The 12,801-nt window shown below is 48.9% G+C and overlaps 2 protein-coding genes across 5 annotated transcripts in view; one reads left to right on the forward strand and one right to left on the reverse strand.

Annotated features, from left to right (window-relative positions):
• Nucleotides 1-6,299, reverse strand: part of GTF3C1 (general transcription factor IIIC subunit 1) — a 232,364-nt gene extending 226,065 nt beyond the window's left edge. The window contains 4 exon segments of the mRNA XM_088466729.1: nt 2,981-3,175; nt 5,858-5,888; nt 5,891-6,096; nt 6,284-6,299. Coding sequence (XP_088322855.1) covers nt 2,981-3,175; nt 5,858-5,888; nt 5,891-6,077 — 413 coding nt within the window. The 5' untranslated portion in view covers nt 6,078-6,096; nt 6,284-6,299.
• Nucleotides 6,300-6,538: 239 nt separating this feature from the next.
• KATNIP (katanin interacting protein) overlaps nt 6,539-12,801 on the forward strand; it is a 252,048-nt gene continuing 245,785 nt past the window's right edge. For all 4 annotated transcript variants that reach the window (XM_088466730.1, XM_088466732.1, XM_088466731.1 and 1 more), the window contains exon 1: nt 6,539-6,684. In XM_088466730.1, coding sequence (XP_088322856.1) covers nt 6,678-6,684 — 7 coding nt within the window. In that variant the 5' untranslated portion in view covers nt 6,539-6,677. The remainder of the gene's footprint in view (nt 6,685-12,801) is intronic.

Genomic DNA, 12,801 nt, shown 5'->3' on the forward strand with positions numbered 1-12,801 from the left:
GCAGCCACCGCTGCTGAAGAAATTCTAGACACCAGAGTACTAATGTCTAAGGCCGCCTCGTTGATATAAGTGGCCGAATCACGGAGATTACCAATCAACTCCGCCTGTTCGGCCGGACAGTCGGAATCAAAAGAAGCCTCTAATGAATCCGCCCAGCGCTCCATCGCTCTGGCAACCCAGCAAATGGCCATAGCCGGTCGTGCTGCCCCCCCCCCGCAAGGGAATAAGCGGACTTCAGGCAGATCTCCACCTTGCGGTCTGTAGCATCCTTAAGGGAGGACATGGATGGCATCGGCAATGTGGCACTACGGACAAGACGGGTCACGTGAGAATCCACCTGTGGAGGGGATTCCCACTTTGCAAAATAATTATCCGCGAACGGATAAGCCACCGCCAGGCGCCTCTGCGGCTGGTATCTTTTGCCAGGCTGTTTCCACGCCTCCTCTAAATGGTCCACTAACTGACCTGAAAGAGGAAAGACTGTGGCATCGCCCTTCACATCTTTAAAAAAGGCGTACTTAGATTTAGCCACTGGGGGAACTTCGTCCTCAATCACCAAGGCTGTGCGGACTGCCCGAATAAGTCCAGGAATATATACTTTGGACTTAGCGTCAGCATCCTTAGTATAGAGAGGTTCCTGATCGTAAGGATCCAGAATCTCCCCATCATCAGACGTCCGCTCGTCATCCTCATAAGGAGCCGATAGAGACGCCACCGGCCGTTTATGTGGCCGGATCACAGACTCCCCTTGCAACACATCCGACAAGTGCTGTACACAACTCGTCAGGGAGTTAACCCACGCCGGCTCCTGAGAAACCGGGAGCTGTTAAATAGGGAGACTGTGGGGTACCACCAATTGTCGTGGGAAACCCTGCATGGGTGACGACACCACTGACTGCTGGGACAAACCCATCGGTGTAAACACGGGTTGCGGAGCTAACTGGCCCACTAAGGTTGTAAGCGCCTGAGCGAAACAAGCCCAGGGCGGCTCCTGTATTGGTGCTGTAACCGTAAGAGGCCGCGCCATGGACAAACACTGCCGGCAGAGGCCCTCCGCGCTACCCTCCCCCTCCGCTAACGGTACTTTACACGAAGTACACTGTAGCCGGAGAGGGAAATCACTTTCAGACATGATGGCACCAAGTATGTGACCCCTCTCACCAATTATATATCAAATAGGCGAGAGACCACCCTGCAGCACCGCACCGCAAGGGCTTAGCAGAAAGAACAGGGATAGTAATAAAGCTGACAGTTTAGAAGAAAAGTTACAGGCAGCACCGCTAGCACAGTCACATACAATGCAAAGAAATATCAATTCCTGCACTAACAGCGCTGATCACTCAACTACGCAGACACAGGGCCTGGTAGGACACAGCGCAGCATACACAGACTGACCCAAATCGGAGGAGAGGTATGCGGGGGGACCCAGACCACGATGCTTCCGTCCAGGCTTCCAGCAGCGTTCACCATGCGTTCAGAGGAAGATGGCCGCCGAGGAGCAGAGAGGAGGCTGGCCTGGGGGAGGAGCGCTGCCACAGGACCAGTCGGCAGCGTGCAGAGGGCTGTGTGCAGCGGGGGAGGCGCCGGCTGTGAGACAGGGAAGGCGCGCTCCTCTGGCATGCATTTAACCCCTGGGATGCCGCAGCGCTACCGCTCTGCTGCGGTCCGCTGTCCCAGTGGAAGCGCAGGTTGGTCGCCTGGCTCCACGCTGCAGCCAGTCCCCAGGGAGCCCCCTGCCTGGGGACTCAGGACCATGTGATCAGCGGGGACCAACCGCGGGACCCCGCTGCTTACCTTTGTCCCCCTTGAATCCGGCCATGGTCCGGAACATCTGGGGTCACCGCTAGCTGTGACCCCAGATGCTCACCAGCATCCCCGGATCGGTACCGGCGTTCTGGTACCGGCGGGGGTGTAGGGAAGACAGCATGGACGTCAGGACTGACTGTCCATGCTGTACATCCAGATGTGCAGCCACAGCTGCATAGAAGAAAGCTTCAGGGGCTCTTCTAGCCCCCACTCCGACAGGTGCACCCGACTCCGGCCGGGAACCAAACTAAACTGAGGTGCCTTGGCTCGGGGGCGGGGTATAGGAGGGGGACCTAGTGCATCCTGGGAGGCTGAAAGCTTAACTCTTTGGTGCCCGATGACTGACGTCACACCTATACCCCAAGGTATCCTGTGGATACCCTATGGACCCTGAAGTAGAAAGAGCAAGTAACTTTGCACCTTAGTAAAGCCATACTGCACTGCAGGTGGGGCAGATGTAATATGTGCAGAGAGGTTTAGCTTTGAGAGACGCATGTCCAAAATCAAACTTAGTGGGGAATTACATTTTTTTTGTGTGTGCCCTACACCCGACGGAGCTGTTCAATTGTAGCTCCATTCGGGCGCGCTTACCGCGTGCACCCATTATTTCTGCTCAACTTCTCTTGAGGTGGCGAACAGAAATGTGAAATAGCCTAGCTTTTCACATATTTTCCTTTGCACGCCCAACAGTTTAAACAGTTTAAGCAGTTTTACGCGGCTAAACCTGGTCTATTAGGGTGCGACCAGCGCAATAAATGAATGGGCGCCCCGATCTGGAACAAGAATTGTATATCTCCCTTCTAGAGTGACAGGCGATTGGGCAAGCAAAAACTACAGAATTGCCTCCTAAATTGCAGTGTACTGTAAAAATAAAGCTATCCAGGATTTGTGGGCTACATAAAAAAGCAGACAGTATTTATCCAGCATGAAAAAATAATAACTGTGTTTGCATCCCTTGCATTGCAATATGGTTTGTTCCAGGTACAAAGTTACTTGCTCTTTTTTGCTTTGATCCCAGCTCAGAATTCACCCATATATGTATAAAGTGGGAGTTGTGATTCCATCACTTCATCAATCACGTGTATTAGAAGGAATAATGCACTCCTTCTATATGTTACTAGGAAAATACTTAAGCTATTATAAATAATAATGACTTAATGACCATGATACTCACTTAACAATAGCTTCTTCACATGTGATAGACTGTGTCCTTAGGAGCTCTGTAACTGAAACACGCTCATTAAAATACTGACATGAGCCCTGATTGCCATTTTTATCATCAGTAATAATGTGAACAGGATATATGTCTTCAAAGCATGATTCTTCTTTAGCTTTAAGAACACTGGGATCACAATCCTGCCCATCATATCTGGAAAACAAAATATGGACATATGAAGATTTGGCTTTATCTATATATTTCATTACATTTTACTATAAGATACAGCAGAGCCAAATCCATTCATAGCTTTCCCGTTAGACTGCGGGCAGGGCGCCTCTGCGCGCGCCTTTGGCACACGTGCTCCCAAAAAAGGGGCTTGGCCATCCAGAGAGGGGCGTGTACTTGTTAAACACCTCTAATTTGTCACACTTGGCCAGCCCAGCACTTACAGAGGTGCTGAACTTCCCCCAAGCTGTCCCCTCATGGTGAATAGATGCTGTGTGCATCTATTCACTCAACGGAGATCGTTCACCTCAACTTTTCACACCCACGGGACACTGCGGTCCGCGGGTGGGGAAGGCTCAGGGCAGGCTGTTTTAGTGGGGCGCCACTAACAGACAAGGTGCACATTTTGTCGTTTTAAAATCAGGCAGGATGCTGCACCCCGCTGAAATGGGTGTGGATTGAAAGAGCTACAGTAAAAAGGTAGACAATGTCTAGATAGACACCAGATGTTAGACAGTCAATAGGTCGACAGGGACAAAAGGTCGACACACTAAAGGTCGACATGTAAGAAGGTCGACAGGTACAAATAGTCAACAGGGTCAAACCGGTCGACACAAAAATGGTCGACATGTTTTTTTGTTTTTTTCTAACCCTAATCTTCACCCTAACTCCAACCCTCCCTAATGGTGCCTAACCGTCCCTTCTAGTCCCTAACCCTCCGGTAAGTGCTTAACCCTAAAGAAAAAAAAAACGTGACCATTTTGTGTCAACCATTTTCATGTTAACCATTTGCACCAGTCGACCTTACATGTCAACCTTTTGTCCCTGTCAACAGTGGCGGGCTGGGCCGGGGGGGCAGGGTGCCATGTGCCCCACGGGCCGCAGCGTCATGCGGGCCGGTGCAGTCTGTGTCACTGTGACACAGACTGCACCACGTGTGTAGCGCTGACCGGACGGAGTTCGGTCAGCGCTACACTGACAAACACACAGCCGCCGGCTCCGGCAGCTGTGTGTTTGTTGTAAGCAGCAGCCAATGAGAGTCTGTCAGACTCTCATTAGCTGCTGCTGCGCCCACTGCGGGAGCAGCTCCATTTTCCGGCTCCCGCAGTGGGCAATGGAAGAGACGTCGTGATGTCATATGACGTCTATCCCATAATGCAGAGTGGCCCGGCCCGGGAGGACAGACGGAGGAGCAGATGGCGGCGGCGGGAGCGGGGATTCAGTAAGTGTTTTTTTTTATTTTGTTTTTTATATTACGTGTCTACTGGGGGGGGGTGTCTGGCACTACTGGGGGCACTACAAAGGGGGAACTACTACTGGGGGCATTACATGGGGCTGGGGGACTACAACTACTGGGGACACTACAAGGGGGGGGGACTACTACTACTAGGGGCACTACAAGTGGGGACTACTGCTGGGGGCACTACAAGGGGAGGGGACTACTACTACTGGGGACTACTGCTACTACTGGGGGCACTATAAGGGGACTACTACTACTACTGGGGGCACTACAAGGGGGGTGGGGGACTACTACTACTGGGGACACTACAAGGGGGGGACTACTACTACTGGGGACACTACAAGGGGGGGGGGGGGGACTACTACTGGTGGCACTACAAAGTGGGGACTACTACTAATGGGGGCACTACAAAGGGGGGGGACTGCAAATGGGGGGGGGACTAGTACTACTGGGGGCACTCCAAAGGGGGGGGGACTAGTACTACTGGGGGCACTACAAGGGGGGGGACTAGTACTACTGGGACTTATGGAGGCCTGCATAAGGGTGTTCTCTCCTGTGGCACACGGGGGCACTGCATATGGGCACTACGACAGGGGGCTGCCCTAATCTTTATTTTTACCTTACATTAATCCCATATGGACCCGCCTCCTCCCTGGAACACTGGAGGGGAGGGGGGCGCCGTAGCACGCATATTCTTCGGACACACGCTACTCCTCTGCCAGGGTCGCCTGCATGTATTTGCCTCCCAGGCTAATAGTTGCCAGCCAGCCCCTGCCTGTCAACCTATTGACTGTCTAACATCTGGTATGTATCTAGACACTGTCTACCCTTTTACTGTAGATCTTTAGACCGGATCCCGCTAAAACAGTGTAGCGTTAACACTAATCACCTGCACAATCTTAAAAGCAAAAATACATTTTTCCTTATATCTACATAGGCCCATCCTAATCTGGTTTTCAGGAGATTACCACCTTATACCTATCCGTTATGTATAATTATTATAATTATTGAGTTATTTATATAGCGCGCACATATATTCCGCAGTGCATAACAGAGAATATTCATATCAGTCCATTGACCTAATTTTTGTCAGGAGTTAATTAACATACCAACATATTTTGGATAATGGGGAAAAAAAAAAAACAGAGGAAACCCATGCAAGCACAGGGAGAACATACTAACTCCAGTTAGGGCCATGGTGGGAATCGAGTCCACCCCTCAGTGCTGTGAAGCAGTTATACTAATCATGTCTTTCACAGGTAATTCAGTTATTCTACCTTGACGCTTTTCTTGATACCATCATTCCATTAACAGACACATATTTAATTAAAGAAAATACCAAAGTACAGCATAGACTATATCATTAAAGTCAGGCACAGTGTGACCTGGGCATGGGCACGCAGCCGCAGTGTGACCTGGGCACTGACCTGTTATTGATCGGTAAGGGACGCCTGTCAGCGGGAGCTCGTAGAAGTCCAGCCCGGCGTGAGACACCAGCGACCTCCACACTAGCTGCTTGGTAGCCGCATCCAGGAGGAGAGGGAACTGCGGGACACGAGCTTGAAGCCGCATCCAGAGAGCCGGCACCGTGATCCCATCCAGACCTTCCAGAGACACCTCGTCCAGCGCTGCCTCTAGCGGATCCATCTCCCTGACACCGGCTAGCCTAGCAGCAGCACATGTTTCACAGTCAGATAGCTCCTTGCGGGGTTATCAACAACATATACACACTGATTCTTCTCACACTCTCATTGGCTTTGAATCACACACAGCTCACTCTCTGCTATTTTCCTGTTTGCAAGATCTTATACATACACCTTACATCTATGTCTGCACTAAAGAACCCATGTTACCAGAGATTGTTATGTAAGCGTTAAAGGAAAGTGGTCTCCACAATGATGGACGGAAACTGTTTTGTAGACTGTTTTGCATGGGGTTAAGGCGGCCTCACGCGAGCTCGGTGATTGGACATGACGTGATGATGAAGCAGCAGCTGAATGCGGAAGGTGGCTGTGAACGGTCGAACTGAATGGTGATTGGATGTTTCTGTGTTCTGGCTTCGAGTCCTGGGCGGGACGAGTTGTCTCCGGAGCTTTGGGTGCTTGGACTTTACGGGCGGGGCAGCTATGATTGGCTACTGTTAGAGCTGTCGTTTATTGGCTGTGTGCAGCTAGGTAACCTGGAGGAAACATTTGGGCGCTGATAAGTTACCTATGTGTGTCACCGCTATCTCCGCTCACCTGTACAATGCACAGTAAGTAGCTCCGTACTATGTAATGGCTGGTGGGACTTAGTGGGTGCTCAGTTGGGGCAGGGCGGGCTTTCTGTACAAGTGATATAAGAGCAGTTATACCAAACGTCAGTAAATATTCCGACAGCATAAAGTCACAGTTACCTGTCAGCTATGTATCATTTCTGATGCAGCATTCGTTATACGTCCCACTAGACTAGTGGCTATTCTGAAACTTCCTCGAACTCCTGGATCCTGTGTAAATGGCTACTGCTTTGCTTTAACAGAAAGTTGTGAAACAATCGCTTATCAGCAATAAGGTGCATTCACACGGTACGATTAAAATGAATGATATCGATCATATCATTATCGTTCATATCATGCATTTTCCGGTGCCCACCAACGACCTGCTTTGCGCAGGCACGCATGGACGATAATGATATCGTCCATCGTCTGTGCATGCAGGCTAACCTGGTCGATATCAACCAGGTTACTATAGGGACCCGCAATTGTTGATCGCGGATCGTTGGTGGTGTGCTGGATTATCGATCATCCAGCGCACCCGGGAGATCATCAACGTTATCGTTGACAATCATCCCGTGTGTTGACATCAAAATTGTGGGTCCATGGCCAGGAAACTCTCCAGATCTTAATCCTATTGAGAACTTGTGGTCAATCCTCAAGAGACAGATGGACAAACAAAAACCCACAAATTCTGACAAACTCCAAGCATTGATTAGGCAAGAATGGGCGGCGATCAGTCAGTATGTGGCCCAGAGGTTGATTGACAGCATGCCAGGGCGATTTGCAGAGGTCTTGGAAAAAAAAGGGTCAATACTGCAAATATTGACTTTTTGCATGAACTTAATGTAATTGTTAATAAAAGTCTTTGACACTTATGAAATGCTTGTAATTGTACTTCAGTATACCATAGTAACATCTGACAAAAAAGGTCTAAAAACACTGAAGCAGCAAACTTTGTGAAAACCAATACTTGTGTCATTCTCAATACTTTTGGCCATGGCTGTAAGCTTTGTATGGAGATAAAGTAAATGGTGATAAGGTACAAGCCAACCAGCCCCTAACTGTCATTTTTCAAACACAGCCTGTGACATGGCAGTTAGGAGCTGATTGGCTGATACCTTATCTCCGTTCACTTTATCTCCTTCCAAAGCTTAGTAAATAGACCCCTGAGACAGCAACTGTCAAACAGAGCGGAGGAAGCGAAGCGCAATAGTCTGTGGCTCTTTTGTTTAGTTAAGCCATGTCTCTAAATATTTGACTAATGGCAGGTACAGTCTTGGCCAACGGATAGACCGATGACTTTGGTAAGTATGTACTTGTGCATACACACTTACCAATCAGCCGACCGATATGTCTGGCCAGAGAAACCAGTGTTGAGATCATTGTCATCGCTTTCTGCACCCAACAAATGGGTCAGTCAGTCGGTCGTCTGTACACACAGGCAGATGCACACTATGGGCCAAATGTAATAGGGTGAGAGTTTACAAAATGTAAGAGAAAACTGTCACATTTTTAAACTTAGCCAATGTAATAAAGTCACAGAACAGGCCAACTTGCATGTTTTTCAGACCCAAAAACTCAAGATTTAAACTCTAATCCAGGTATGTCCTGTTTTGAAATACAACTCGATCAATGTAGTAGTGAGTTTTACTGCTAAAATCTCACATTTTCGAAACTCTCAACCCATTACATTTGGCCCCATATATCTCAACGATATATTTGATCGGCCCGTTCTGCATGGCTGACGCAATATTTCTGTGAGTGACATAATCCGCAGATATATTGTATGGGGATGTAGTCAGGAAACTGACGGTCAAAATCCCGACCGCCGGCTTCCCGACTGTTAAATCCCGGCATGGGACTAATGATAGGCGTCGAAATCCGACGCCTACCATTATCCACCTGCCTAATACCCGACGCCCGACTTACCGAAGGTAGGCCGGGCGTCGAGAGCGGACAGCAGCGTGGGGGAAGGGTTAGGTTTCAGTACTCTCGGGGGGACTTAGGGTTAGGCACCCCCCCCAGGAGGGGTAGATTTAGGCTAAGGGAAGGGGGGTCTAGGCACCCCCGGGAGGAGGTTAGGATTAGGCACCCCCCCCCCGGAAGGGTTAGGTTTATAGGGGGATTAGGTTAAGCACCTGTGGGGGGAGGTTAGGAGGGGTAGGGATAGTACACTTAAGGGCGCTGTCGGGATCTTCACCCATCGTGCTGCTGGCGTCCGGATCTTGACCGCCAGACTAACATCCGGCGGTCATTCATCGTTGTATGTACATACCTGCAGATGCATTGAACAATATATCGTTCATTGGCTGTACGCAGTGTGTACCCACACATAAGTAAGTCTTTTTCAATAGATATTTGCAGCAACTAAAAATAAAATTAGATTTTGTGGATCTACATATGTTATAATTTGAAAAAATTTATTAAACTGTATGTAAATCTATAGAGTTTATTATTCAGCATTTAAGTGTCTCTTTGCTGATGTAATTTGTTTGTCCAGAGCATCAGGCATGTATATTTTTGCTAAGCTTATGAGCCAAATAGGGCATTTAGAGCACGTAGCTTTTTCTCATATTGTTCTAGCAGTTAGCATTTTAGTATAATCAGATTATTTGTGGCAATAATTGGAGCTATTTTATATCAGAGCTATTTAAATGATCAAAGTAGGAAAGCAGCAGTGCTATGTAAATTATATATCTTCTTTAATGCTTCTTTTACTGGTGAGATAATTCTCAGTCCCACTTTTATTACTGGTCCCAGATCTGTGGTATAGGATGTTGCTGATGGTTCTCCACCACCCAAAAGCAATGATAAATATATGCAGTCACATTCACAATGTCGACATTGATGATATCGACATCTGCAAAATGTCAATATGGTCAGAATGTTGACATTGTCATAATGTTGAAATTTTCAAGAATTTTAGGGTTCGGGACAAAATGAGAAGAAAGCCAGTATGTTGACGTGATGGACAGGTACAATGTCGGCATTACTTCAAATGGAAATGTCTTCAAACGCCTCACCTTCACATACAAGGCCCTCTCTAACTCTACTGCTCCCTACATCTCCAACCTCCTCTCCTTACACACTCCCTCCCGCTCACTCCGGTCTGCCAATGGACTGTTACCTCTCCTACATAGCGTTCCCGCTAGGCTGTTTTAGCGGGGCGCGGCGCCCTGCCCTCCTTCTGGAGGGCAAAAAGCACCCTGCCCTCCTTCTGGAGGGCAGAAAGCGCCCTGCCCTCACAGCCTGCGGGTGCCGTTCTCACCCGCGGGACGCAGTGTCCCGCGGGGTAGAGAAACATGCGGTGACCCGGTCACCGCTGTTGAATAGACGCCGGACGCATGCGCCCGGCATCTATTCTCCCTTCCTGCAGCGCTTGGGGGCTGCCCGGCATGTCCGTAAGCGCCGGGCACGCCCCCCAAGTATGACGAAAAGGGGACGCGTCTTATAGACACGCCCCCTTTTCATGACCACGCCCCCTTTTCGGGCGTGCGCGCATTGCCCTCTCTAGCTCCGGCGCCCTGCCCTGCCGCCGGAGCTAGAGTTAACACTACTACACCCTGGTTACTTCATCTCATGCTCGTATCCAAGATTTTGCACGTGCAGCCCCCCCTCTACTGGAATGAGCTCCCTTGCTCGATCAGGCTCTCCCCCGACCTTGCAGAGCTTCAAACGTGCACTGAAAACCCACCTGTTCACCAAGGCATACCCTTCCACCACATAACCATGTTACCAGATCTCTGGGCCTGATTCTGACCCGCTCGCGAGCGCTGAGCGCTCGCAAGCGGATCGATGATGCCCTAGTGCGCATGCGTGAGACCCGAATAGCGACGGCCAAGCCGTCGCTATGGTTCTCGCACCAAAGGGGGCGTGCTGTTAATGTTGATTGACAGCACGCCCCCTTTGGTGGGCGTGCCGGGAGCGTTGCTGCCCAGACGGAGGCGCTCCCATGGGAACGCCTACCGTCTGGGGCCGGCCCCACTGACATCACTTGTGATGTCAGTGGGAGTGCTTTTGGCTCTGATAGAGCCAAAAGCACTCCTGGGCTTGTAGCAGCGAGACCCCTACCGCAGGGTCTCGTCGCAAGCCCGATGGTCGTGATGGTCTTGACCATCGCGACCATCTTTTTGGCCGCTCGCATAAGCTGTGGGTGGTCACCCCACAGCTATGCGAGCGGCCAGGAGGCCGCTCCAATAAGAGGTAGAAGGGCCCTGATTCAGAGCTAGTGCTCTTATCAGAGCGTCCGGCTCTGAATCAGGCCCTCTGTCCCTCCCGCCTCAGCCATCTCTACCTTGCTTACTTCCTACACTCACGCCTCATGTCATCTGTCTGTCTCCCCTCTCCCCTAGATTGTAAGCTCCTAGGAGCAGGGTCCTCCTCCCCAATGTCTCACAGCCTTCTTCTCTAGCACTTCTATGACAGCCTTCACCTTCAGAGCTGTACTCTGTATGGAGAATTGTGTTGCTAATGATTACTTGTGTTCTGTTTATATTTTGGTTACTGTATTGTAATGTAATGTTCTGTGTACGCTTTACTGTATGTACGGCGCTGCGGACCACTTGTGGCGCTCTATAAATAAAATGTAATAATAATTACAGCCATGACGACATTGTGATAGTTGAACATATATACTGAACCTTCATTACCAGTCTCATTTCTCCACACGCTGCCTCCGCAAACAGAGTTTTTTCCAGCCTCCAAGGCATTAAATGTGCCCTTAAAACTCATCTCTTTATTGAAGCCTACCACGCCTTTCCGTAATTGTCCAGCCCCTGCAATTCACCAACTGTGCCACCTTCTTTGTGTATACTGGTAGCCCCTCTAGAATATAAGTTTTCATGAGCAGGGTCCCCTCTACTTTCGTGGTCATTGCCTCTCTCTCCTTTCATGGTCACTATGGGCTCGATTCAATTCAACGCAAATTGAATAGCGCCGGGAATTAGCTACCGCAGCTATACAATTCTGCACGCTGTTAGGTCGTGGAATGCCCGTTTTTGCGCCTTAAACAGGGTGTTTAGTCGCGAGAACAGGCATTCTCCGACTAAACTTCCTGGCGCGATGCTGTTTCCGCCGCGCCGCCTAGACTTTTGTCGGATTTCTGCCCACATCCCAGGAGGGATGTGTGTTCTGCTCCCTTTGTTTAGAACTATGGGACCTTTGTGGTGCCATATGAATTAAATATAATTTATAAGATGAATGCATACTTACCTACTCTTCCTTGATGTTGGGAAGGCACCATCAGGCCTTGCCTTTGGGTGGGTCTGATCACAAAATTCACATCATCACAGCCTTGTCCCTGCCGCGTTATGAAGCAAAACGCATCATTGTGATGCAAGTGGTGGTGCAGAGATGGAATGAAACACGTCATCATGTCTTACACTGTGTACTTGCCCCCTTGGATCTCCCAGAGGGAATGTAGAAAAAGTGGGTGAATTTTAGGCAGAAAATACCGCTTGAGATGTGTACTCACACATCTTGTCTGAATACGCCATACGGTGCGAGATGTGAGTGAGCCACCAGGTCCGGTGCAACTCTGCTAGCGCCGGGACGTCTCTTTTGCTGAAAATGAATCTTAGTCGCAATGCGATGCGATTTGGACAGACCAGAAGACTCTATTGATTTTAATAAGGTACAAAAAGAGAGTGTGTTCCAACAAGGGGCACTCGCGGATATCTAGAATCTTCCAGTTGAGATCTCTAAGTCATGGTGACCCAAGAAAAGTATTACAAACAATGCTAAAATATAACTTTTAATTCATCCTTTAAAATTAAGGCTAGCGAAATATAAAGTGCATAATTGTGCAACAAATAATGGGTTACAATGATAGTCGTGAAACAATACTCACATATAATTACAAATATTTTAAAATACTGCATCCACTAGCAAATATCCATATTAATCACTGTGTTGAATGTCACTATTGGCCTTTCCATTCATATATCATGTACCATAGGGTGCTTCTCTTATTTAATTGTGTCACACCGTTATTACCTCTCTTACTTCTGTAGGGTGGTAATTCAGTATATAGCATCTCTCTGAGGTTGTAACATCCCCGCCAAGGGATTTATTTCAATTCCTCTTGGGGTATGAATAAAATTATCTTATAGGGGTGTA

Source organism: Taudactylus pleione, unplaced genomic scaffold (genome assembly GCF_031769625.1).
Source record: "Taudactylus pleione unplaced genomic scaffold, aTauple2 ptg000066l, whole genome shotgun sequence".
In the NCBI taxonomy this organism is placed as follows: Eukaryota; Metazoa; Chordata; class Amphibia; order Anura; family Myobatrachidae; genus Taudactylus; species Taudactylus pleione.